The 26293-nt window shown below is 49.2% G+C and overlaps 2 protein-coding genes across 5 annotated transcripts; one reads left to right on the top strand and one right to left on the bottom strand.

Moving 5' to 3' along the window:
• The first annotated feature begins 1564 nt into the window (after positions 1-1564).
• On the top strand, positions 1565-22583 carry LOC105697701 (talin-1). 3 transcript variants are annotated; one of them, XR_001103871.1, is made up of 21 exons: positions 1565-1699; positions 3726-3805; positions 4084-4273; positions 4826-5227; positions 5365-5635; positions 5768-6271; positions 6677-6774; positions 7594-7682; positions 9215-9673; positions 10131-10763; positions 10906-12089; positions 12168-12835; positions 13043-14280; positions 14357-14487; positions 14614-15103; positions 15334-15459; positions 17812-18456; positions 18551-19023; positions 19185-19598; positions 19693-20420; positions 22471-22583. XR_001103871.1 is itself a non-coding variant. In XM_012421300.1 (20 exons), exons 3-20 carry the CDS (start codon positions 4135-4137, stop codon positions 20339-20341), a joined length of 8592 nt encoding a protein of 2863 aa, XP_012276723.1. In that variant the 5' UTR covers positions 1565-1699; positions 3726-3805; positions 4084-4134; the 3' UTR covers positions 20342-21897. The 3 variants fall into 3 exon arrangements, 2 of the variants coding, with proteins under 2 accessions (XP_012276723.1, XP_012276711.1); XM_012421300.1 differs by lacking the exon at positions 22471-22583 and having other exon boundaries at positions 19185-19577; positions 19693-21897; XM_012421288.1 differs by lacking the exon at positions 22471-22583 and having other exon boundaries at positions 19693-21897.
• On the bottom strand, positions 22051-24566 carry LOC105697715 (spermidine synthase). Of its 2 annotated transcripts, XM_012421321.1 has the most exons (7): positions 24396-24566; positions 23988-24070; positions 23707-23878; positions 23172-23292; positions 22843-23089; positions 22480-22709; positions 22051-22232 (listed from the first exon to the last, which is right to left on the bottom strand). In XM_012421321.1, the coding sequence occupies exons 3-7, from the start codon at positions 23835-23837 to the stop codon at positions 22095-22097; spliced, it is 867 nt and encodes a 288-aa protein (XP_012276744.1). In that variant the 5' UTR covers positions 23838-23878; positions 23988-24070; positions 24396-24566; the 3' UTR covers positions 22051-22094. The 2 variants fall into 2 exon arrangements, with proteins under 2 accessions (XP_012276744.1, XP_012276735.1); XM_012421312.1 differs by having other exon boundaries at positions 23707-24070.
• Between the last annotated feature and the right edge of the window lie 1727 nt (positions 24567-26293).

Below are 26293 nucleotides of genomic sequence, written 5' to 3'. Positions count from 1 at the left end.
CTTCGTGTGGGTTAGACATGTCCGGGTTTGGTTAGAAAGAACGGATGCGTTTCGTAAGAGCGTTTCGTTGCTCTGAATCGGTAGGGACGCCCACGTGCTGGGAAAAACGACTTTCCTTTCGACCAGGTGGCGATCAGCTGATCGCGCGTCAACTCGCCTTCCCCTAGTCGGGATTTATTCTGGACACTTTGACCCTTTTGTTTAATACACTGTGGCTCTAATTATTTATTTACATTTGTCTTCAACAAGTTTGCGGATTTTTAGGGCGGATAGGGCGGCTAGTCCTTGCCCTGCGAGGACTTTTGGTTCTTAAATGTGAGCGTGCGGTTGTGCAAAAAACCTATACACATTAATAAAAAGAGTGGCAAGAAGGCAGATGCGTTATGTTTGTGCAGGGAAACTCGCAAAGACGTATCTCGTTCCTAATGTGTGACCGACAGGAAACGAACGACCGCTTCCTCGTCGATAAAGTCCCCCAGGAAACTGCTCGCCGGTTTGCTCGGAACGTGGCGATAAAAATCCTGGAAGAAAGGAAATTTTGCATGAGTCCATTCTTTTTTTCCTTCGTTAATTCAATATTGATGTGAAAATCAAAAGCCGTGGATCTTGAGCTCGCCTGAATTTCTAAAATGAATTTTTTAATCTAGTTGGTCATAGCGATATGAAATCTTCCGAGTCGCTATTATCGTCTTTAATGATATGCATGTCATTTCTTAGTCATCCGCGTGACTTAAATGGTACTTGTAAATTAATTGTCGATGGTAGTTATATTAAATCTTGTAAAGTAAGGAGGAAGGTGATCCTTCGGGATTTTTGATTCTCACGAGCTGGAGGGTCGCCCCTGAAGAGCAGACAACCTCCGTGACATAATTTCCAGCCACGCTTACTCGCGTTCATTGAGCGTCGCGGCGCCGGCCACGACCAAATTTGGTGCGTCGCGAGGCCTCGTCGAGTCGGCCGGCGATTTTCGGAGTTCTCCAAAAAGCGATCGCCTCGATCGGAATGCTGGAAAGGAACTCGGGAGCTCGTTCACGTCTACGACGAGAAGAGCGTAGCGAAACTGGAGTTCGATCACAGCTAACGCCCACGCTTATTTACTACGCTCTCTACACCATTACAATGCATTTCAAAACTAGCAAATAAATTAATTAAATTCATTCATCAATCCTCTACAAATTAAGCCATCTCTGGTTTAATTTAGACTCGTTCGACATTCAGACTGCATTGCATTTGTAAACCGCTGTAACCGACAAAGATCGTAAATCCGCCATTAGAGGGAATCTATAAGCAAATTCTATTTGGTCACTAGATTTATCGAGGATTAATTAATTAGTTTTTCTTGATAATTTTTTATAAATAAAGAGAATTCCTGTTTTTATTACTGGTGCGAGTTTTGGGGTAACGGGGTTTGAACCTGGCGCGGGTCATGTGACTGGCTTGGCGCGCGCTGATTGGCGGAACGGCGCGTCACGTGACTCAACTGGCGCGCGCTGATTGGCGGAACGACGGAATAGGACCGGCGAGTCGAGGGAACGTCGAACGCGGCGGCGCGCCAGTCGCGTCAGTGCGGAGTGGCGAGGACAGTGGAACGTGTGGATCGTGAGGGTGCGCCGGTGCACGAAAAGTGACGTTTTGGACCATCCTCGAGGCGTCCGCGGTGAGCCCGAGGACTCGTTCGCACCTATGGACACTCCGCGAGGTGAGTCGAGTTGTTTTTACTCCAAGTTCCACCACGGGTCGCGACATTTGCGACCCTCGAGAGATGGGCGTGCGTCTTCGAGATCTCGCCCCGGCGCCATGGTCTTGCACCTCCCGGGGGAGGTCGCACCCGCGTCGCCCTTCGAGGTTAGGTTCCAGGCGAGTCGTTCGAACACCCGAGGGCCCGGGGTACGATAATTGTCAGCTAACCTCAAAATCGATCTACGGGAGGAAGGCCACGCGACGCACGCAACTAGAAATAGAAATGATTCACAGTTTGGTGAAGTTTAACCCGATTGTGTGATTCGACGCGGGTGGAGTGAGAGATTTGGGTTTGTAGAGTCTGCTGGGACGAAGGGCTGTTTTTTGGTATCAGTCTAGGTTTTGTTGTCCGAGTACTCTTTTTGGAGTTCCGCACCTAGGTAGGTTCGTCCTGGGATTTAGAACTGTAAACATGACCCAGGGATCGGTGGTCTTGATGGACGGAAGACACGCCTGGCTCTTGGCGTTTATTTTTACTTTACTCGGAGGGGAACTTCCCTCGAGACGGAAGCTCAACGCCTACGCAGGGTTTGGGTTTAGGGAAGACCTTGCGTCAAAGGCTGGAATTGGTTTTCCTTGACGAGTGTACTCTCGAGTCGAGGTTCTCGTTTCTGAATTTATGTTAGGACAATATCTTGCGTGTAATTAATTTTTTCAGACAGTTCACGGTTGCAAAACGAACCGTAGGGAGACCAGGAGAAGAACGGAAATAGGGTACGACTGTTTCGATCACTATACCAAAATATCGGCACACGTCATCTCGTATTCGAACCTGGGAGTCAGGAAGCACGAAGAAGTACTACAAACATCGGGGAGGCAAAGAGTGTGGAAAGGAAAAGTACAGGATGGAACGATCACAGACGTCATAACTGGCGACGCAGACAAGCATAGGGTAATCGATCCCCGGACTAAGGGACCAGAAGAGGAAGCTGTTGGGACGGACTCGGCATTATAATTCGTGAGAGGAACGAACTCTCCCCAGTCCTTCGGAAGGCTGGATCCGTGAAACGGAAAGTAAAGTTCCGGTCTCCAGCTTTATAAATAGAGGAATCGCGCGGGTGCGCTCTCACAGAAATAGAGAGTCGTATATGTAAGCAACACACTAGAGAGGAGAGACACGAAGTGTCCCCACTCTCGAGTCACGAGTACTCGAGGAGGGTAACGAGCGGCTTTACGAGTGTTTACGCGCCTCCGTGACTCCTCGCCCATTTATTCTAATAAGGCCGATCTTCGGAACGCTCAATGAATTTCTTCGGTCGCGATTCGCTCAGCTGATCGCCTTGCTAAATCGTTTACACACCAAGTAGACTCCTTTATAGAACATGACGTCATATCTTTTTCCATTTGCATATTCGCTCCGAAGCGAACCTCTCATTCCATCCTACATATAGTCCCATCTCAACGAATTAATTCATAATACCAACGATCAAGAATTCTTCACATGAAAATTAAAAACATAAAATTCCTAACGTAAGCATTTGTAAACATCCTAACATTTTATCATGCGCCCGTAGAGGACCCTTAAGGATTCTTTTAATGTAAAATTCCTGCTTCCTTAATTTTTAGGGACCTCCTTAGACATGTCTTGTTCGTTTAATTCGGTCAAGGGAGGTCGTTTAATCGAATTCGTCAGTAATGCCTTTTATCGGGGGGCGTTGCGTTACTTGGAAGAGGTGTGCTGACTCGCTCGTTATTACGAACGATGATGCGTATGCGCGTGCGCTAATCGGTTTCGTCACCGGCCTGAAAAAAAAAAAAAAAAAGGAAGAGAAACATGGTAAACGTGGAGGAGCCGTGCTCGAATTGAGAGATGCCGAGAGAGGATCCCTGGGATTTTCTCCGCTCCCCTCTCGTCTCCTCGAGTTATCCCGCCCTGAGCGGCGCCAGGACGTCGCGGCGCCTCCACCCTCACTTTCTTTTTGCGCGTTTACACACTCCCCCCAGTTTTTCACCCTGGTTTTAACCCACACCTTTTTCTATTACAGAAGGCGTGAAGTGATAACGCGAAAGGATTTAACGAACGAATTTACGCTTACCTAGAGGAGGAGAAACGACACGACTCGAGGTGAGGGATTCCTGTCCTTTGTTATTAAATATATGCATTTTATTATTAATGAATAAGTTCAGAGTAGACATTGGGATGTTAAATCTTGGCTATGTCGAGCCTGTTAATTTATGGGAGTATCGGTTCATTCGTATGATATGGGAATTATGTATGATTTGTACGTAGAGTAAGTAAGAACTAATCTGTGGAAGGGATTTATTTACGTTTAATATTTTTATACTTTTATTGGATACGGAATTATTTTAGTAAAGGACATGGTTTTTTCTTTTATATTTCAGTCGAGCTACTCGAGAGATCTTTGCTGCCCCTGACTATCGTTCCTCGTTATCATGGCTACCTTGTCTCTGCGAATCTCCATCCCGGAGAAAAACGCCACGAAGATGATGCAGTTCGACCCGAGCACGTCTGTCTACGATGCCTGTCGTATCATCAGGGAAAAACTCGCCGAAGCGAGCAATATGGGACAACGTTAGTGTCCGATGTTTTAATTTAATCCAAAATCTTCATGGACAAATCGTTTATGGAATAAATTCTCTTTGGAGATATTCCCGTGCTTGTGTAAGAATGAAAAACAAAAAGATAGAAGGCAAGAAGTCATCTCGTCGCCCCAGGGAATTATTAATAAATACACGTGGTATTTTTAATACATATACGTGATCCGTTTCGCTGCAAAGGAATATGTATATTAGAGCCTTTAACGATTTGTCCTCGAAGTTATGGAACGACGAAGCGAGAACTAGAGCCTCCTGGTTTCGCTCTAGAACTCGCGCTAAAAATACCCGAAAACCAGACACTTCATATTTCTGATTAGCTCATCTCTTATCTCCATACCGCTCGGCTGTTCAGGATGTTCGCATCCTTGTCAATTTTCCTGAAATACTTTCCCTGGCGCTTATTTGCCGTTGATCACTTTGTATATATAGGAAAAAAATTTTTTTTTTAGACAGTAAAAATCATCCGGGATTAGGGGGAATTATTGGGTTGAGACGTTTATCATGAATTTTCTTCCTGCAATTTCAGCAAAGGATTACGGACTCTTCTTGTCCGACGAGGACGCGAAGAAAGGCGTCTGGCTGGAGCCAGGACGAAACCTCGACTACTACATCCTGAGGAACGGCGATCTCCTGGAATATAGGAGGAAACTGAGGACTCTCCGAGTCAGGATGCTCGACGGCACCTTGAAGACGTTGCTGGTCGACGACAGCCAACCGGTGGCGAATCTCATGGTAGTGATCTGCACGAAAATCGGAATCACGAATCACGACGAGTACTCCCTGGTGCGCGAGCTCGTCGACGAGGAGACCGAAAATCAAAAGCCTGCCAATTTTGGCACGCTCACTCTCAAGAGGAAGAAGGAGGAGAAGGTCGAGAGGGACGCGAAGATGGACCAGCTGAGGAAGAAACTGAAGACGGACGACGAAGGTGAGGAGGCAAAGCAAGGCCCTTTTTTCTTTTATTTAATTTTTTCTCTTTAACCCCCATGTCTTGTGGGGGTATTTATGAACGGATCGTTTCCTAATTATCTGTTTTAATTAATTGTTCTTTGGTATTTCCTCTAGTTAACTGGATCGATCCCAGCAAGACGCTTCGCGAACAGGGCATTGACGAGTCCGAAACCGTTTTGCTTCGTCGGAAATTCTTCTTCTCCGATCAGAATATCGACAGTAGAGATCCTGTACAGCTCTCGCTCCTCTACGTCCAGGCTAGGGACGCGATCCTGGACGGCACGCATCCTGTCACCCAGGAGAAGGCTTGCACCTTCGCCGGGATTCAATGCCAGATTCAGTTCGGCGACCACAAGGAGGACAAACACAAACCCGGGTTCCTGGAGTGAGTCCTTTCTCTGGGTCAAGGGTTGTTCCATTAAATTAACTTGTATATTTATAATTGCATTTAATATACATACTCCGTGGCATCGTTGTCTTGAAATTAATCGTTGAAATCATTAATTTATATTTATAGTCTGAAGGAGTTCCTGCCGCAGTCCTACGTCAAGGTGAAGGGCATCGAGAAGAAGGTCTTCGCCGAGCATAAAAAGCACGTCGGCCTTTCCGAATTGGACGCGAAAGTCCTCTACACGAAGACGGCGAGATCCCTGAGCACTTACGGGGTCACCTTCTTCCTGGTGAAGGAGAAGATGAAGGGGAAGAACAAGCTCGTGCCGCGACTCCTTGGCGTCACTAAGGACTCCGTCCTGCGACTCGACGAGAAGACGAAGGAGATCCTGAAGACCTGGCCCCTGACGACGGTCAGAAGGTGGGGAGCCTCGCCGAATACCTTCACCCTCGACTTCGGGGATTACTCCGATCAGTACTACAGCGTGCAGACGACGGAGGCGGAGCAGATCCTTCAGCTTATCGCCGGATACATCGACATCATCCTGAAGAAGCAGAAGGCGAAGGACCACTTCGGCATCGAGGGCGACGAAGGCTCGACCATGGTCGAAGACAGCGTCTCTCCTTTGAAGTACGTTCGAAAAGCAAATCAATTACCCGTGGTTTATGTCTCCACGATTATTTGATTAATTTCTGAAAGCGTATAAATTTTTTTCACGTTCATAACACACTTTAAATACGCTTTGCAGTAATTACACTCTGGAATTACGCGTGATTCAGCTCTGTTGTTGCCTCCTGGCTAGGTCCTCATTTAACATGATCAATAATCCCAATTAACGATTCGTTAGCGAATGGCTCGGTGCTGGTAGGAGCAGAGGGTCTTCGTCATCTTCTACTTTTAGTTTAACTCGATCCTAAGGCGGGATTTGGTTCCATCTCCTCATGGAAGCGTTTCTTAGGAGGCAGCGACAAGAGTAGGAATCAGCCTCCTATGACTTTATTTCTCCGTTTATTAACAATATTTATTCTTACTCAGGGCGACCATCATGCAACACGAGACCAGCAACGTTGGCAAAGGAAACGTGGAAGCCGTTTCTGTCGCGATTCCTGCTGTCATGCGAGTCGGAGGAGATGGTAAGACCCTCGAAGAGTTCCCTTCTCCTTCGTTGTCTGGAATCGGGAGATCGAAAAATCCTAAAGTGAAAAATTTCCCGACGCGTCATTCCACAATTATTTTTTTTTTCGGAGAAATTGCGATTCTTAATGAGATCTCCCGATTCCCAGGGCAGAGTTTCTGTGCTTTGAAGGGCTCGCAATGTCTAGCACCGTTGTGTCGGGTTGTTCCATAATTTGTGGAGGCTTAAAAATTGCACATACGCCGTATCAATTGGTAATCCATTTTATGACCCATCACACCTTATCTCCTTGTACAAAATTTATCCACTAATTTATGGAACGACTCGATACCTGAAGGGAGAGCTCGGCATGGTCGGACATTCGGTAATCTTGCGATCCCGTGGTATATTTTGTGTATGCACTTGTACACTTGTATCGAGCTTGTTCATAAGTTCCCGAAATATCCGATGTTCGGGTGTAATTTCTCCCTTGCAACGAAACTAAATAAGTGATGATTAATAATGCATTATCCGTGATTATCGGTCACTCCTTGCCAGTTTCGAGTAACAATGCAATTATCTTGGGGGGAAAAAAAATCGTTGCAAAAAAAGTGACTCCGTGAACTTATGGAAACAACTCACTGTGTACGTCTATGTCTAGTATATTGATATCTGTGTGTTGTACATACACGATAATCCAGGTCGTTCGACGAGGATGTCCTCGAATCTGATTTCTCATTGTTTATTACCCGTTTTTTTTTCGTTTGTAAAATTTATTATCGCAACTGTAAATACGCTAAGATCGAAGATAGGCTAGACTGCATGATAACATTTGTAGGGGCTCGGCCGTATGGAACTGGGCACATGGCAGGAGCACAATATACAACCATCAGTGGACAAGTCAACATCGCCCATGCTCCTCCAATGGTAAGGCCTCGAGATAGAGGGACAACTCGCTCCGCACGTGATTGTTCGATTAAAAAAAAAAAAAAAAAAATACGTATACATTGTTTTTAACCAACATATCTAAAAATACGTATACATTGTTTTTAACCAACATACCCAACCCATTGCAAATGGTCAAGCCACTTGTCCGGGTGACCAGAGTTTTTTCTCACAAAGATTCCCTGCTAATTGATACGTAAATTAGAAACCTTGCACCGATAAGGATCCATGTTAATTAAGGGAGATTTATTTATACGCCTCGTAATAGAAGTTTCGCATGGATGTAAAAATACAAATTGGAGGATTTATTAATATTCCGGTAAGGTATGTTGGTTCGCGTTGGGATAGATTTTACTTGAATGAAATGTCTTACTTTTTTTTTTTCTCGCTTTTTGGAATTTATTCGGCTGACCATTGGGTACATTTACGAAGGTATTTTTATCAATACGTTGAACAATCATCGACGGAGCGAATTGTCGAGGCTTAGACGTAGACTAGATTTTATGATAGATATTATGGATCGCAGCGACCGACGTACCGTTTCGTAGCTTTGCCGGATGAGCTTTTCTAAGTGAAATGATTAATTAACGACTCGTAAGAGGCAGACCGATAACGAGCTAATGGACTGTATTTGGATTTATTTTCATGCTAGGCGCCCTCCTTTACGGACACAGAGTAGGTACACCAGGATCAACTCTTCTTATCCTACGTTTCTGTGATTCGTTGACTTCGGTATTCGGTTTCGTTAATTCTTTTAGATTATCGAGGACATTATGACGAGCTTCTTTCCGCACTTTATGTCGATTCGTTTTCTTTCTTCGTTCTCATTGTCTTCACTGTGTACGTCGTTGTTTCGTTGACTCTTCGTTGTTTCGAGACTCTTGGACGAATCTGGTCTCTAGATTTTTTTTTTCTTTTTCTTTCTCTCTGGGGGTAAGAATGAGAAAATATCTAAACATTTACCTGACAATGTGATGCACGACTTCCCTATGAGCACGCATGGTAGAGCCTCCGTTCGCACGACTCCGTTTTTGACAGCTGTCAAAATATCAGCTGACTTCCACGTGTCACATCGGCGAAGGCACTAAACCTTCATCTAGACTCTAGTGCCTGTGATGAAAACTTTTCCTCTTTTTCTTTTTTTTTTTTTCACCCTTAGTACGGAGCCTATTTTCCAATCTTTCTTTTCTTCCTAAAGTTTGAAAATAAAAAAGTGTCTTTTTTTTTGTTTCGTTTTTCCGAAATTTCGTTTAATTTCTTTTCCTAACTTATAATCAGAAATTGTATTTTCCAGAGTGGGACTTTGAAATTTATTCCATGAAAAGGAATTTAAAAAAAAGAAGGAGAAAAAGTGTTGGCTCTGTACTTAAGAACTTGTCCATCCTTATTTAATATCACACGATGTGTAACGATACGGCACTGAGTATTTACATTTATGTGATTTTTTAAACCGTGTTAGCATTCCAGTGCTTACCTGGAACGTGAAATATTAATTAATACCTAAACATCACCAGGTGCAGCAGACCAAGGTGACGTCGGTGATGTCGGAGCCGCAGCGAGCGTTGTTATCGACAATCACGGCCGGCCACGAGGTGATCCAGACAGCGGAGGTGGAGCTGACGACGAAGGTGCAGCTCCCGGAGCTGGGCTCCGACCCGGCATCCTTGAAGTGGATCGAGCAGACCATCGACACGCACAAGCAGAGCGTGGGGTCGCAAATAGCTGCCATGAACGCGGCAACGGCTCAGGTGGTGACCCTGACTTCCGGACCTGCCGACGACGTGGACCACACCGCGGTCGGGGCAGCCATCACGACCATCGCCACCAACCTGCCGGAGATGACGAAGGGGGTCAGGATGATTGCCGCTCTAATGGAGGACGAGAACTCCGGGGACAGACTCCTGGACGCCGCCAGGAAACTCTGCTCCGCGTTCTCGGACCTCCTCAAGGCCACCGAGCCGGAGACCAAGGAGGTGAGGGTCTGGGATCCTTATTCTGGACTTTAAATCGCTGGTCTTTAGCTGGTCGTGATAACAACTCGTAGAGATATTCCCGAGGGAAGGGGGTTTGAAATTGATAACGCAGTTTAACAAATTGTCCAAGCCCCTTGGATCTCACCAGGTGCTTTTCTCTGCAGCCTTTCTATATAACCTCCACCTTGTACGGACAATACGTGAGCAGACTTACCTTTATGGTTCGGTGTACAATAGTCGCCGGTAGTGTCAATGTGGTAGCTTGTTGTCAGTTTTGTCCCAGGAAGCGGCTCCAATTTTATAATCCACTTTCCTGTATCTTTGAGCGTTGATTAGAAGCGCAGCACTAGTCGCTTATTCCAGTCGTCATCTAACGACATAGGCCTTACGCCTATCTCGGTCATAGGTTTTACCATTAATTAATGATGAAATTAATCAAGACTCTTCCTCTTTCCAGCCGAGGCAGAACCTGCTGAACGCAGCGTCGAGGGTGGGTGAGGCATCGCACCAGGTGCTGACCACCATCGGCGAGGAGAACGATTCCAGTCGCGAGCTCCAGGACATGCTGCTGGCCCTGGCCAAGGCAGTCGGGAACACGACGGCCGCCCTCGTCCTTAAGGCGAAGAACATCGCGGCGACTTGCGAGGACTCCGACACCCAGAATCGGGTCATCTCCGCGGCGACCCAGTGCGCCCTGGCGACGTCCCAGCTGGTGGCGTGTGCCAAGGTCGTGGCCCCGACCCTGCACTCTCCGGCTTGCCAGACTCAGCTGATGAACGCCGTCAGGGAGGTCACCAGGGCGGTGGAGGCGCTCGTCCAGACCTGCAACGAGGTCTGCGGGGACGAGAACCTGCTGAAGGAGCTGGGCGCCGCCGCGGCCGAGGTCAGCAGGACCCTGAACGACTTGCTGAACCACATCAGGACCGCCACCAGGGCGGAGCGCGCCAAGGAGACCGTGCAAGAGGGTGCCGTCGAGACCATCCTCGTCGCGACCGACAAGCTCTTCGCCAGCACCGGGGATGCCGGCGAGATGGTCCGCCAGGCTAGGGTCGTCGGCCAGGCCACGGCTCAGCTGATTCAGAACATCAAGGTGCGCCACCGTTGACAATAATCTATATATTAAAAAAGAAATGTACCGCTACAGCGCTCATTTCAATTTCTAACACCGGTTAATCATCTTAAATTCCCAGCACTAAATAATAACCACCCTAACCCGGTACTCCTCGTTTCAGGGCGAAGCTGAGAGGCAAACGGACACGGAACAGCAGCGCCGCCTGCTGGCGGCGGCGAAGATGTTAGCGGACGCGACTGCGAAAATGGTGGAGGCCGCTCGTCAATGCGCCAGCAGTCCCCACGATGCACGTATGCAAGATCAGCTTCGACAAGCAGCCGAAGAGCTGCGAGCAGCTACGACGGTTGCGGCTACTCCAGCACTCAGGAGAAAATTAATCGGCAGATTAGAGGTCTGCGCGAAACAGGCAGCATCGACGGCTACGCAGTGCATAGCGGCATCTTCAGGAACCGGGCAGCACAATGCGAACCCTCAGAGCCAGGAAGAGCTGAATGCGGAATGTCGGGCGATGGGGCAGCGAATTCCGCAGCTGGTGGCAGGGGTCAAAGGTACCCTGGCCCACCCTGACGACGCTGCGGCTCAGCTGAGCCTGATAAACGCCTCGGAGCAGTTCCTGCAACCGGGGAGTTCGGTCGTCAAGGCCGCCAGGGCGGTCTTGCCAACGGTTACCGATCAGGCTTCGGCGATGCAGCTCAATGAGAGCTCCCAGCAGCTGGGGTCGTGTCTAGCCGACCTCCGGTCGGCCGTCACCAGGGCTAGAGAGGCCTGCGGAGGACTCGAGCTGGACGTTGCCGAAGAGCTGATAGACAGTCTCAGGGATGAGTTGAGGGAGTTCCATAGGGCGGTGGAGGCGGCTACCCTGAAGCCGCTCCCAGGGGAGACGATCGAGTCCACCGCTCTCAGGGTGGGGTCGACCTCGAAGAGCGTCGGCTTCGCCATGGCGCAGCTCTTGTCCGCTGCCAGGCAGGGGAACGAGAATTATACGGGAAGTGCCGCCAGAGAGACCGCTTCTGCCTTGAAGGATCTTACCTCTGCCGTGCGTGGAGTCGCCGCCACCTCGAAGACCTCCCCAGACACCCAGAAGAAGGTCTTGGCCACTGCCGAAGAGGTCATCCTCAGGTCGGTCAGGCTGGTTAAGGAGGCTAGGAGAGCTCTGGAGAACCCGGATCATCCTGGAAACGAGGCCAACCTCGCCGCTGTTGCTAGGGATGTCTCGGTCTCCCTTGACAGATGCGTCTCCTGTCTTCCTGGGCAGAAGGACGTCGACGATGCCATCAGGAGCATCGATGACATGAGCCAGGTCCTCGCCAACAACGAGTTCCCGCAGACGAACAAGAGCTTCGGGTAGGGAACCACGTTTTGGGTTGGGGTGGAACTTCTACCGTCTCGTTTCCTTAAATCTATATCCTATTCTCAATTCAGGCAACTTCAGCACGACCTTGGGGACGCTGCCGCACATCTGAACGACGCCTCCTCCAACGTGGTTACCTCGGTCCGATCTCCGGTCCAACTTGCGAGCTCATCCAAACAGCTGACCGACGCCTTTGGTAACCTCCTGGGGGTCGGCATGGAAATGGCCGGTCAGACCTCGGTGGAGACGACGAGGACCCAGATGGTGGTGTCCCTGAAGAACGTTAGCATGACCTCCAGCAAGCTCTTGGTCACTGCCAAGTCGGTCGCTGCCGATCCCAACGCCCCCAACGCGAAGAATCAGCTTTCCGCCGCGGCTCGTGCCGTCACCGACTCCATCAACTACCTCATCGACGTCTGCACGTCCGCGGCACCTGGACAGAACGAGTGCGACAACGCCATCAGGAACATCCAGTCCATGAGGTCGCTGCTAGAGAACCCCAGCGAGCCCGTCTCCGACGCTTCTTATTTCGAATGTCTCGACACGGTCATGGAGAAGAGCATGAGCCTAGGGGATGGCATGACCGGGATCGCCAACCATGCCAAAAGGTCCGAGCACGAGCAGTTCTCAGTGGCTGTTAGAGGCGTCTCTTCGTCTATCTGTGGACTCGTCGAGGCTGCTGCACAGGCGGCTTACCTGGCCGGAGTCAGCGAGCCAAGCTCGGTTGCTGGGAAGCCAGGTAATGGCTGCACTTTTTTTTGGAAAACCCTAATATCAAAACTCGAAAGACACTTTAAGAGGGTGGATGAAGTCTGACGTATCACTTGAAAATTACGTGAAACGCATAAAAATTTGTATATATTTTTTAGGGGAAAAAAATTCAACTTTTGTTGGTACGCCCTCTTTATGTTTTCATGAGTACCAATCGATTTTGTTATTCCTCCAGGTCTAGTGGACCAAGCCCAGTTCCTTCGAGCGGCGCAAGCCATCCACGCAGGTTGCCAGAGCCTGGGGAACCCGACGAGCACCCAGCAGCAGGTCCTCTCGGCAGCGACGAGCATAGCCAAGCACACGAGCGCCCTCTGCAACGCTTGCAGACTAGCATCCAGCAAGACCAGCAACCCGGTAGCGAAAAGGCACTTCGTGCAATCAGCGAAGGACGTGGCAAACTCGACGGCGAGCCTCGTCAAGGAGATAAAAGCCCTGGACCAGGACTACTCGCCGACGAACCGAGAGCGCTGCGCCGAGGCGACGAAGCCCCTTCTGCACGCGGTCGACGACCTCTGCACCTTCGCCTGTTCCCCGGAGTTCACGAGCCAGCCCGCGAAGATCTCATTAACGGCAAGAGCTGCCCAGGAACCGATCCTGGCGGCAGGAAGAGCGATCATAGACGGGTCCTGCGCGATGGTGCAGGCGGCAAAAAGCCTGGCCGTCAGTCCCAAGGACCCTCCGACCTGGCAGCTCCTGGCGAACCACAGCAAAAGCGTCAGCGACTCCATCAAGGCCTTGGTGGCCTCCATCAGGGACAAAGCCCCGGGTCAGAAGGAGTGCGACGAGGCCATAGAGAAGCTGTCCGCCAGGATCAGGGAGCTGGACTCGGCGTCCTTGGCCGCGGTCTCGCAGGCTCTCCTCCCTAGGAGAGAGAACACCATCCAAGGGTTCACCGACCAGATGGAGAGCAGCGCCAACGAGCTCAGAGAGAAGCTGGAGCCCCTGAGGACCGCTGCGAAATATGAAGCCGAACATGTCGGTCATGCCGTTAACCAGGTCGCTCAATATTGCGCGCCGTTGGTTTCCGGAGCCGTTGGAGCGGCCTCCAACATGGTGCACTCCAAGCAGCAGATGATCCTCCTGGACCAGACCAAGACCGTTGCAGAATCCGCTCTTCAGCTTGTCTATGTCACCAAGGAGAGCGCTGGCAATCCTAAGGCGGTTAATCTTCATGCCGAGGTCGACGAGATGGTCGAGTCTACCAGGGATGCTCTTCAGGAACTCCAGAACACCCTGGAGAGCATTTCCACCTCCAGTGGCATCGTTACCGGGCTGATTGATACCATATCTAGGGCTATGGTGAGGCTGGAAGACAGAAGGAGCTCCACTATCGACACCGTGGACTCCTACGTTGATTATCAGACCAGGATGGTCGAGGCTGCCAAGGAGATCGCTAGGCTTGCTCAGGAGATGGTGAGGGTTCTTCAAGATTTTCGGGCTTTGATCTAGCTTCTTTTTTAGGGGATGTCAATGGGGATTTATGTTCCAGTCGACGAAGTCCAGCACCGACGTCGGGAGGCTGGGGCCTTTGGCGGTGGACATTTCGCATAAATACACACAATTGGCGAGAGACGCATGCGGTGCTTCCGCTGCCGCCTCCAATGCTGACGTCTCTTCAAGGTCTGCCATATTTTTTTATTTGACAGGGTTGATGAAAATCGTGATTTCTGGTGGAGGATTATAATCCATGATTTTTTTAGAATTCGGTTAAGTGAAACTCAATTCGACTTCGTCGACTTCTTCAAGGTTGCGCTCCGGGGTCCAGGAACTGGGTCGAGTTTGCGTTGACATCGTGCGGTCTGCCGGCACCTGCCAAATGTCACCCGGGGATGCGTATGCTCAGAGAGAGGTCGCGGAGAACAGCAGGGCCGTCACCGAGAAGGTGTCCCAGGTGTTGGCTGCTCTTCAGGCTGGGTCCAGAGGAACCCAGGCGTGCATCAATGCCGCCAGCACCGTCTCGGGCATAATCGGCGACCTGGACACGACCATCATGTTCGCCACTGCTGGTACCCTGCACGCCGAGAACGAGGACGACACCTTCGCTGACCACAGGGAGAACATCCTGAAGACCGCCAAGGCACTCGTCGAGGACACCAAGACCCTGGTTGCTGGGGCGGCATCCTCTCAGGAACAACTCGCAGTTGCTGCTCAAAATGCGGTGTCGACGATCGTCCAGCTGGCGGAGGTCGTCAAATATGGAGCTGCAAGTCTCGGCAGCCACAACCCTGAAGCGCAGGTTGTTAGGAACTGTCCTTAGCGGTTTGAACATCTTCCACGTGATTACGAAGACCCTGAAGAAGGTCCCGACGTCCGTGGAATTTCGTTCTCCATGAAAAGTTGTCTATAAAAATAATTGTTTAGATAATTTCATGGGTGTTAGGACCTTCCTCGGAGTCTTCGGATTCACTGTGTGTAATTTTCATAAATACTGTGCACAGTGTATTGGGGATATCTTTTGCAATCCAGGTGATGCTGATCAACGCCGTGAAAGACGTGGCCTCGGCCCTGGGTGACCTGATCCATGCAACGAAAGCTGCAAGTGGAAAGCCCATCAACGACCCCAGCATGGCGCACCTGAAGGACTCCGCCAAGGTAGGCTCCTCGGGGTCGAAGAGACTCTCAGCGTGACCTTGAGACAAGTTGCAGTGACTAAAATCATTAACCAGCCGCTCCTAGAAAGGAGCGCGCCCCTGACTCGTCGACCTGGACCCCGGCCTGAAGTCACCCTGCGTTTTAACCACTAATCCTGGATCCCGGTCGCTCTTCCGGTTCGCATCACTTCGACTCTGTCGTATCAACGCCACCATTTTGACGGTGTTACTTTAACGCCAGTTAACACCAACGCCGCCATTTTTATGCCGCCACTTGGACGCCAGTTAATATTTATCTTTAAATGGCATAACTGGGGGGGCTAATGTTTCTCTTTTCTTTTTATCGATTAGCTAAGTTCCACTGTTAACTGTTTAATTTTCTATTTTTCTTTCAATTGTTCTCTATAAGTATGATTTATTATTAACTGGCGTTGAAGTCGCGGCGACAAGATGGCGGCGTCGAAACGACCTGGCGTCAGAATGAGGGGGTCAAAAGACCTCCTCTTTCCCTCTTCGAGGGTGGCGAGTCGATTCCCACGTCTTCGGTTATGGAAAAGAAGCCAATCGGGCAAGCTCTTCGTCAATGTGCCGGCTCGCGCCTCTTCAGGGCGGCTATCTTCGGGGTCTCGCTTCGACAAGAGAGAGGCCGCGTCTTGTCGCCGATCTGCCTGTAATGAACGATTCTGACATGAGTCTTGTGGCCCCGGGCGGTCCTGACAGGTGTTAGAGCAGCGGCTTCAGGAACAATTCGCACCCTCGAGCGACTCCGAGTGGCTCGTCTCCGACCAAGAAGAGGAACTGATCCGTCTGCTCTCCGTCTCCGAGAGCAGCCAGCCCAGCCAAAGGACCACCGACCTCTTGCTACTGGTCTAGCCCCTCGATTCGGCTACCCTGATGTCCCGAAATTATCCCGGAAATATTTCACGACGTCTCAGGAACTCGGTCAAGACGTTAAGGGCCTAACCGAGGCGTTACGAGAGCTAGAAATAATTTCCCTTTAGTCTCTAAGTGTACTACTCAAGGCGATGCGGAAGTGCCCTCAGAGGTCTCGTTTATCATACTTTTGTCCCAATTGGATTTACCGAATCGTATCAAATTTTACAACCCGAATGCGGAGGCTATAAGGAAGGTCCCGACGTGACATTTAAATGTTTAAAAAATTTTATTACCGACATTTTTAATTATTTTTATACACGATGGACTCCCATGGGCGTCGGGACCTTCCTTATGGCCTTCGCGTTCGTGTTGTAAATCTCGATAGGCGAAGAGGCGTTAAAAATTAATTGTCTTTATCGAAACGTCTTGAAATATCTCCGGAATTTCGTGGCATCCCGGTCGAGAGCGAATCCGCTCTCTTCCCCTCGCCCTGGCCAGCTCGCGTCTTCGTCATCGTCTTCGTCATCGCGCTTCCACCCTAAGACTCATTTACCGCTTCCACCGAGCCCGAGAATTAACCCCGGTCGGTTTTTGTTAATTTGGAACTTAACCGGAGGGTCGCCGAGCCCGGGTCACTTCGAGAATGTCCCTAAGTCCTTTCGACCAGTTGAGAATGTTCTTCAGCGACGACGCGTCCGGTGCACAGGTTTCCTCGGGTACGTACTCTCTCGCATTGACATCATTTAGTGTGCCGTGCTAACTGGAGATCCTAGTTTTGTGACTAACGGCACCCATCGGTCGCTTCAGCATCCGCAAAAGGTCGAGTCGTCTCCCTCGGGATCCTGCAAGTGTCCTAGAATTTATCCGCAATGCCTCGAGACCGTTCCCTCGTCGGAGAGGAAGGCTGCCAGGCGTTCCCCAAGTGTTCCCTGAATGTTCTCCTAGTGCTTTTCAAATGTTACTCGAGCTCTTCTAGTTCTGTTCCTAAGTCTTCTCCAGGTGTACTCCGTTCGTTCCGAGCTTCAAGTGTTCCCCGAATGATCTACAAGTGTTCTCCAATTGATTTCCAAATCTTCTCCAATTGATTTCCAAATGTTCTCCACTTTTTCCAAGCGTTCTCCAGGTGTTCGCCAAATGTTCTCCGCGTTTCCAAGCGTTCTCCAGGCGTTCGCCAAATGTTCTCCACTTTTCCAAGCGACCATTTTCGTCTACCCCGACCAGTCGACGGGCTCGCTTCTTTCCAGGACCCTGGCCCCGGTTGGGAATCCAAGCTCCGAGGATGATCTAGCTTGGCCAGAAATCCCCGTCGAACGTGGCAATTTTTTTTTCCCCTTTCTTGGCACTAATCGCACTCTCGGGGAAGGTTCCTCCCGTAGAGGAACCTTCCCCGAGGAGGCCATGGAACGCGGTAGCAGTAGTCGCCAGATTGGAAGTTGTCCAGGACCTCCGGGGCTAATTTCTTCTAAACTCTCCCCAGGTGATGGTGACCAACGTGACGTCGTTGCTGAAGACCGTCAAGGCCGTGGAGGATGAACATGCCCGAGGTACCAGGGCCCTGGAGTCGACCATCGAAGCCATCGGCCAGGAAATCCGGGGTTTGAGCTCCGCCGAGAACCAGCGGGCCAACGTCACCCCGGAGGACCTCGTGCGGTGCACGAAGAGCATCACCACGGCCACCGCCAAGGCCGTTGCTGCCGGGAACAGCTGCAAACAGGACGACATCATCGCCGCCGCCAACATGGGCAGGAAGGCCATCAGCGACATGCTCACCATCTGCAAGGGCGCCGCCCACGCATGTGCGGAGACCGAGGAACTCAGGGTCAGGACCCTGCAAGCTGGACACGACGTCGCCCTCAACTATAGGGAACTCCTCCAGGCCATTTTGCAGATCGCCTCCAGACCTGGCGGTGACCTGGCCAAGCACACCTTGCCTCCTATCTCCAGGAAAATAGCTCAGAGCGTCACCGAGCTCGTCGCCGTCGCCGAGTTGCTGAAGGGCACCGATTGGGTTGACCCTGACGACCCCACCGTCATTGCTGAGAACGAACTCCTAGGAGCTGCTGCTAGCATCGATGCTGCTGCCAAGAAGCTGGCTAGCTTGAGACCTAGGAGGAGCGTCCAGGTGAGGGGACTGGTACCATTGCGCTCTTCCTCTGGAACAGTACTCCCTATTACCGATTTTTAACCAGAAATTAATATTTTCGTTGATCATCCAGGAAACGACGGAGGACATGAACTTCGACGAGATGATCCTGGAGGCCGCAAAGTCCATCGCCGCGGCGACTTCTGCACTCATCAAGGCGGCGAGTGCCGCACAGAGGGAGTTGATAGCCACGGGGAAGGTGTCGAGGACTCCATTGACGAGCTCCGACGACGGCCAGTGGTCGGAAGGTCTGATCTCCGCGGCTAGGATGGTGGCGGCAGCGACTCACAGCCTGGTGGAGTCTGCAAACGCCCTGGTCCAGGGGGTCAGCTCCGAGGAGAAGCTGATATCCAGCGCGAAACAGGTCGCCAGCAGCACGGCCCAACTCCTGGTGGCATGCAAGGTCAAGGCCGACCCCGACAGCGAGAGCACCAAGAGGCTCCAAGCCGCGGGTAACGCCGTCAAGAGGGCCACCGACAACCTGGTCAGGGCTGCCCAACAAGCCATCCAGCAGGAAGAGGACAGGTCCTTGATCCTGAACCGAAGGTAAGGATGGATCGAAGATAGTATCGATACCTAGTGAAATTAATATAAAACAAGCCTGTAAAGAAAGTCTCCCATAGAAGGCGCGCATTAGCCTTTATCAGAGTACCTGGTGTCGAAACCGAAGTACGGGCTGAATATTTATAAATGTTTACTTTAACCAGGATGGTCGGCGGAATCGCCCAGGAGATCAACGCCAGGTCGGAGGTGCTGCGCATCGAGCGAGAACTCGAAGAGGCCAGGGGAAGACTGACGGCGATTCGCCAAGCCAAGTACAAGAATCGACCCGACGCCTCCTTTTTATCAGACACTGATAACGACGCCGACCAGAGTGGATACGAGAGCTACGGCACCGTCAACACTTCCGTCACCGGGGCTAGGTCTCCCGTTAGGGGTGCGGGTCAGGTCCAGGTCGACAACTACCAGGATAGGAGCGAAAGACTCGTCAGTCCTGAGAAGGTCTACTCCACGCAGAGCACCCTGGAGAAGAGGATGAAGGACGACAGGTATCGCTACAACGCGGTGGAACATCAATATGGCTCCCTTGATGGCAGGAGGTGCGTCCAGGACGAGGAAAAGTGACGTTGACCTCTACTTGAATAATGCGTATAGTAGAGTCGTCGAAGACCTCGCAGAAGAGGGTGGAGTTCACTAAGTGTCGTTTAATTTCAGGCCGTACGTTCCTGGGGAGAGGTCCGTGGCTTTCCGGACCGAGGACTCGTGTCCTGGACAGTACAGCTCCATCGAGAGGAAGATCAACCGAGAGAGCTACGAGGGCCACTACGGGGGACCAGGACTTCAGGACTCCGAGTACCCTCCTCAGGATCAGCTCTCGGGGCCCAACGATTATTACTCCGAGGAGAGGGGTTTCGAGCAGCAGAGATACTCCCCGAAGGACCAGGACCAGGTCAGGGTGTCCTTGCCGAGTCCTGCTCTGAGCACTTTCAGGTCAGACCCCAAGCCCGGCGACCTAAGGAGAACGGCGTCTCCTGGGATTCCGCAGACCCAGACCTCGAAAAATGTCGAGACCAAGGTCACACCCACGGGGAGGGTCGAGACCATCACCACCAGGGTTTACACCTCGACCCCCCTCGGCAAGTCCAACTCCAACTTCGAGTCCTCCTCCGAGGAGACCAAGGAGTTCAGCTCTTCGGGGTGCAACGACCTCTCCACCTTCAGGGCGCTGGACAACGAGACCCTCGAACAGAGGATGCTGAAGCAGTCCATGATGCAGAAAGTCACCGAGAAGAAGACCATCACCACCACCACGACCAGTCGCCAGGAGTCCAACACCAAGACCTTCCGCTACGAGGAGAAATGAGAGGATTGGAGACCCTGAAGAGATACGCACAGGACCTTACTTACTGATAACACCTTAAGTTCGAACGCGATTCTAGAGAGTAGGATATTCCTTATTTGTAAGTGTCCTTAGGTAGGAACCGCGACACCTGTTCAGTTGCAACTGCAGCTGGTCCAGCTCTTCCTGCACTGCCAAGGTCGGACTTTTTCTTTGCTTTTAGCGTCGAGGTCGATTTAAGGTTGGCCGTTGTATTGTATAAATAAGTGCCTGAAAATTTCCGACCAACTGCAGTTGCAACGAGTTGAGGTGTTCACGTGCTCGAGGTGTCGTCGAGGGATTTTTGGTATCCGCAAGTGACCTATTGCGACGCCTAGAAGAGTCCATTCTTCAGCTTGGGGTGTTGTCAATTCGAGAATCCCTCATTTATAATCCCTAATATTCTCTCCGTAACAATTGACCTCTCGGCGACACTTCGAAGCCGCGAAGACGCTCTTCGGCTTCCCGGTCTCGCGCTACCGGAAACGAAATTGCCTTTTCCACGACGTCCTTACAAGCTAGCTCGTCCTGCCACTCGCGAGCCCTTAATGCGTATTAAGCCTTAATTATTTAACGTTAAGTTGAGACCGATTAACAAGAGAAGCAACATATCATTTGACTGTATTCATTTCCAGAAGAGCCGCGCGCGTTAATTCCGCGGCACGTTCTCTATACCTTCCGACGCCATTTTCTTTTTCTTCGTCCGGATCGCCTCAAGCTCAATCGAGGTCGCTTAACGATCCTCTAATTAATGCCACGTAATTACCAGATACACTGTTAAGAAAGGATTAAAAAAACCCAGTCGATAAACGCGCGACGGGATGAGAAATCAATTATCTCGCCTTTTTAAGAAACATTTAATCGTGCCTTTTGATCCGGATCGAGCTTCTTCTCTTTCTCTACGCGCTTTCTTTATTTCTCTTATATATATATATATCTCGTTTACTTAAACGGTTATCTATATTTTTATCTCTTACGAAACGCAGCGAGGAGGCCCCTCGCGCTTCTACGCTTTCGTAGAGCCTTAGATAACTAATATGAAATAACCATTACCAAAAATCTCACGCTTTACTAATAACGAATCTCTTCGTTAGTCGTTGAGAAATACGGAGTGGGTGGAAGCGAGGATAATTAACGAAGATATGAGATTTCTCGAGGAAAGCCTGACTGAGCGGAAATGCGAGCCAGGGTGCCATTAGTTCTCGATGGGGTTTATTCTAGTAAATAATTGTATATGCGCCTAGTTTAATACATTACTACTGGATATTTATATATGTACGCGTACACAAGACACATAACAATGTATATGTTATAACGCGGCTTTGTGTAACGTTAATCGTTAACCTCGGATTTAACGAATTGGAGGCCCTTAACGCTGGAATGTTAGAAGCCTACTCGCCTCGTGATTAATGGTATTTTTTAAGCCGACTTTTATTGCTAATTATACGTATAGAGATTTATATTATACATTTACAAGTCGAGCTGTTATATTCGACGTTTATTCGGCGCGACGGCCGGAACAATAAAGAATTTCTAACAGGCTCGGGGCTGAATTCCCCAATTTTTCTAGGCTTTGACGAAATCGCGAGATTCTTGGCGCCCTCTCGAGGCAGTTCCTCGAACTAACGAGACTGTGAGAAACGGTTTATTTCGTATAAACTTAAGAAAATGTGATCGGGACCGACAGGGAATGGCGCAAGCTTTGTTGCCCACGTCAAGTGAATTATTAATTACTGAATCAATTTCTGAGAGCTTTCTCGAGAAATCTGGGCAGTCCAAAAGCTGCCCTGTGGACGTTGGCACTGTAATATCGCATTCCCATGTTCTCCAGTTCCTGGTCTGTGAATATCCTGACGGGTTCCTTGAAATTTCCGTTCTGAAAGGGAACAAGTATTAATTGTTACGGCCTTCGTGTTTTTATTTAATATTTTTAACCCCGCTAGTGATTGGCGGTCAATGTGAAATTCAAGCTCGGAGAGAGGAAAGGTTCATCGACCCGGGGAAATTTCTTTGGTTCGGTGAACATTTTTTTTTTCTCAGTGTGATCAGGTTATCGCCTTAAATCGCCGATGGGGTTGTGGATTTAAATAAAATTAAAATAAAATAACATGCAGAAAACCAACCGCATTGGAGGTGCCGAGGACGAACCCAATCTGACCCGTGGGGTAGGTCGGCACCGAGGTCACCGCGTATGCCGAGGTCGGGAATACGGATTTGCAGAGTCTGAAAGTGCTCGACACGTGCTCGATCTGGGACCAAGGGTTTCCTGCTTGACTGCAAATTATGCCATTCGGCTTCAGGGCGGCTTTCAAGAGCTGGAAGTACGGCTCCTGGAAGAGGCGCTCCGCAGGACCTGAGAGGAACAATTAAAAAAGATATTGAAAATGAAAATAATTCCTGGATAGGTACGTACTCGGTACTTGGATGTAAATCGAATTTACATATATATTATAAAAAATGTATAAGGGCAATGAAAAATAAAATACCGATAGGGTCGCAGCTGTCCGTGATGACGACGTCGAACTCGCCGACGTGGTTCTTCAGGAACTCGAAGCCGTCCCCCACGTTCAGGGTCACTTTTGGGTGGTCCAGGCCGACGCTGACGAAGGGAAGATACTTCCTGGACACCTCCAGGACCAAGGCGTCGATTTCTACCTGGACGACTTTTTCTACGTCAGGGTGCTTAGCGACTTCCCGAGCGACTCCGCCATCGCCTCCTCCTACTATCAGGACCTATTGTTTCGAGGGGAACGACGAATGGGTAAAAATACTAATTAGGATATCTCACATGTATAAGATCAAGGAGATGACGTACACTCTTCGGCTCAGGGTGACTGCAAAGTGGAAGAAAGGCTATCGCCTCCTGGTAGCTGCACTCGTCGTTCTCCGTGCACTGGATCAGCCCGTCGAGCACCAGGACTCTGCCGTGAGACTTCCTGCAAGGACACCATTGTTTAATGTACAAGAGATATGTGCTGAGACACATAATTATGAAAGTGGTCCAAGTCATATATTTTTTGTTTCGAAATTACATTGAATTAATTTCGCTTGAAATAATATGGCGTGAAATAACTGATGAACTCATTTTTTTTTTTCATTTTGACTTAGACCACTTTCATAATTATGGGCACATATATCCACGAATTACCTATAAAAGGGAATGCGAGGTGCGTAGGAAATGTAATAACAAAATTATTCACCTGGACCTCGACATGGAAATTCATGAAAATTCACGGAGGTTAGCGCGAGGAATTGTTTCTTTTTTTTTCCCCGTGAGGGAACGCTTGTTAAAAAAAAAAATATGACGAGAAGGAATTCCCTCGTCCCGACTTGAGATTGTTTCGACTCACGTGTCGAGGACCAGGACGTCCTGGAAGGCCGACTTTTCATGGTGGAGGACCCTCTTCACCTCGAGGGAGAGCGCCGTTCCTGGCCAGAAATCGCTGACCTCGGTGAACCATCCTGGCTTGAGGAAATCCATTTCCTGGTCTCGCCGCGACCGAAAGCCGACACCAAGTGCGTCTGGACGAGGAAAAGGAAGAAGAGGCCTTCATTTATAGTGCGGTCAAACATGTTTTACGGCTACCGCGTAATTTATTCCCGTCTACCGGGTCGAGCGGTGGCGACGAACCTGCACTCAGGGAACTCGAATTAATCCGCTCTCCTGTTATCCCTCGGGAATGATCCGCTCCCTCTAGATGCCGTTCCTCTTCCCTGGAAGGAAAAAGAAGGAGTGAAAAAAATCGCCGACACGAGGCTCTCCTATTACGAGACTCTTAATCGAAACCGTGCAAACAGATATGGAAATATAACTGCGGGTAAAAAAAATCTGCCGACGAGGACACTTGTGTCAATCTCCCCCGACAAGAGTGACAATTTTTACGTTTTCTAAGTATCGTGTCGAGTTCTTAACAATATCGATTTTTTTTACTTTATAAGTTACGCTCAGTTCTTAATATCGATTTTTTCACTTTCTAAGTGACGTTCATATTTTTTTTTTTTTTCTTAAATAGCGATTCTTTTTATTTTTATCACTGACAGCGATGGAGAGTTTCCTGGGGATGGATCTTCGACTTCATGGACTCGGGTCTATCCTGGAATGTTTACAGGACTTTTCCTTGTCGCGAGGCCTCCGATAGTAGCGAAGAAACTGAAAGTCGTTTCGGAGCTCGAGGCGATTATTTCGGCGCGTTTCCGATGAGAGACTAGAGTTGCCTCCACTTATGACTACTCGAGATAGCGACCGAATAATCTCAGGCCAGGCTTCCCTTCGAGGCATTATCACGAGCATGTCGCAAGACTCCGCGCTATCGGCGGGAGAGAAGATATGGGGAAGTCTCCCGAGGGAGATCGCCCTACGAGGCTCTTAGCCAAGAAGATATTTCGCTTTTGGCACGCCAAGATGTATATTGACGGCCATTAATGTCTTCTCCTGAATACCGTACCTCCTGTGCAAGTAGAGAAGGCATTTATGTCCCCTACTGTACCAACTTTGAGATTAGGAGCCGGACTGGAAAAAGGATGGCAGCAACACGGAGCCATTTCGACATACGGGCGAAATTCGCCTGACCGTGCAGGCGATATTGGACCAAACGTCGGGCGCCTTTAGCCTATTCGGTATCGTAGTAGATGCGTCGTCGTAATCATATTTAAATATGGACATTATCATCGTTATCGTTTCTATATGTACAAGTTATCACTCTGAGGAATGACTCATGCCCTAGGGCAATCCTAGGTTTTTAAAATTAAATCCCCCCTCGCGATATCTGCTCCCTTAAATAACGAATTATTTACGGATCTGTAAAACATATTAACCTGAATTTAGACATCCTCGAGTGGCTGATAAACGGAAGTCCATGGGAATAATTCATTTCCTTGACTTGGGTAAACAATTCGTCGCCTCGGAAAACAAATATCGCGATTGGAGGTTGTAGATAAAAAAAGACCCGTCCTAGAAAATGCGTACATCCTCTTTAAAGCGAGGAAGAGAGAAGTGATAAATTCCCAGGACCCGTGCTTATCATCCCCAATTTGTCATTAAATTTGTTTAACAATATTATGCAGACTAGCGGACACATTTAATTCTTTCCCATTTTAAATTTCGCTCCAGCGTTGATTTTTGAATTGCCGCCCGGAGTGGCGCCATCTCGCTGGGGATGGTGGAATTAATGGCTTACCGATCGCCGCAAACAGTTTTAAGCTTTTTCCAGGTCGATATCATAGAGTGAGGTTATACCGAGGTACGATATTAATGCTAGTTAACAACAACTAATATACCCAAAATATCTCATGATATCAACGTTAAAACAAATACTGAATAATTAAGATGTATAAATAGAATCGTGAGACTAAAAATAAATAACGTTAGGTCTGACATCGATTTTTGGAGGGTCTGGTGAGGGATCGCAGGTTGTCCAAGTTTTATTTTATAAATAACAGACCCGGGAAGACATTTAAGGGACAGATTGACAACTTCATTCTTTTTTTTTTCTTTTTCTTTTACAATTTTTCTTGTCCATAATAAATCATCTCAGCAATGTAACAATGAAGATAGACAAAGCAATGAATAATAGGTTAAATATAATATTATGTAATAGGATAGCGGATACAGACGTGCTATGTGTCCACTGTAAACAACGACGTTCAGACTTTTAATATATAATCAGCAGCTGGGTAATAAATAAACGGTAAGCAGGGCAGAACTACGAATTATGTAATGACTAGTGTTGCAGTAGAGCATCTTCCTAGGTTAATGGATTAATTTCTTGTCTTACTGCTTAACGACCCTAAATCTCTCTACTTTGTAAACGTCTCTAAGGATGGATTATTCGGTTCTAGAAAGAATTCAAAATAATCGAATACTAACTCTAAGACTTTACGAAAAGGAAACAGTCATAAAAGGTCTTAATATCCTTTTCCATTTTAGTCAACGGAGCT

The sequence above is a fragment of the Orussus abietinus genome, unplaced genomic scaffold (assembly GCF_000612105.2).
Source record: "Orussus abietinus isolate OABI.00-Male unplaced genomic scaffold, Oabi_2.0 scaffold13, whole genome shotgun sequence".
NCBI lineage: Eukaryota > Metazoa > Arthropoda > Insecta > Hymenoptera > Orussidae > Orussus > Orussus abietinus.
Note: the sequence above shows the minus strand (reverse complement) of the source record. Positions and strands in the feature narration are given on the sequence as shown.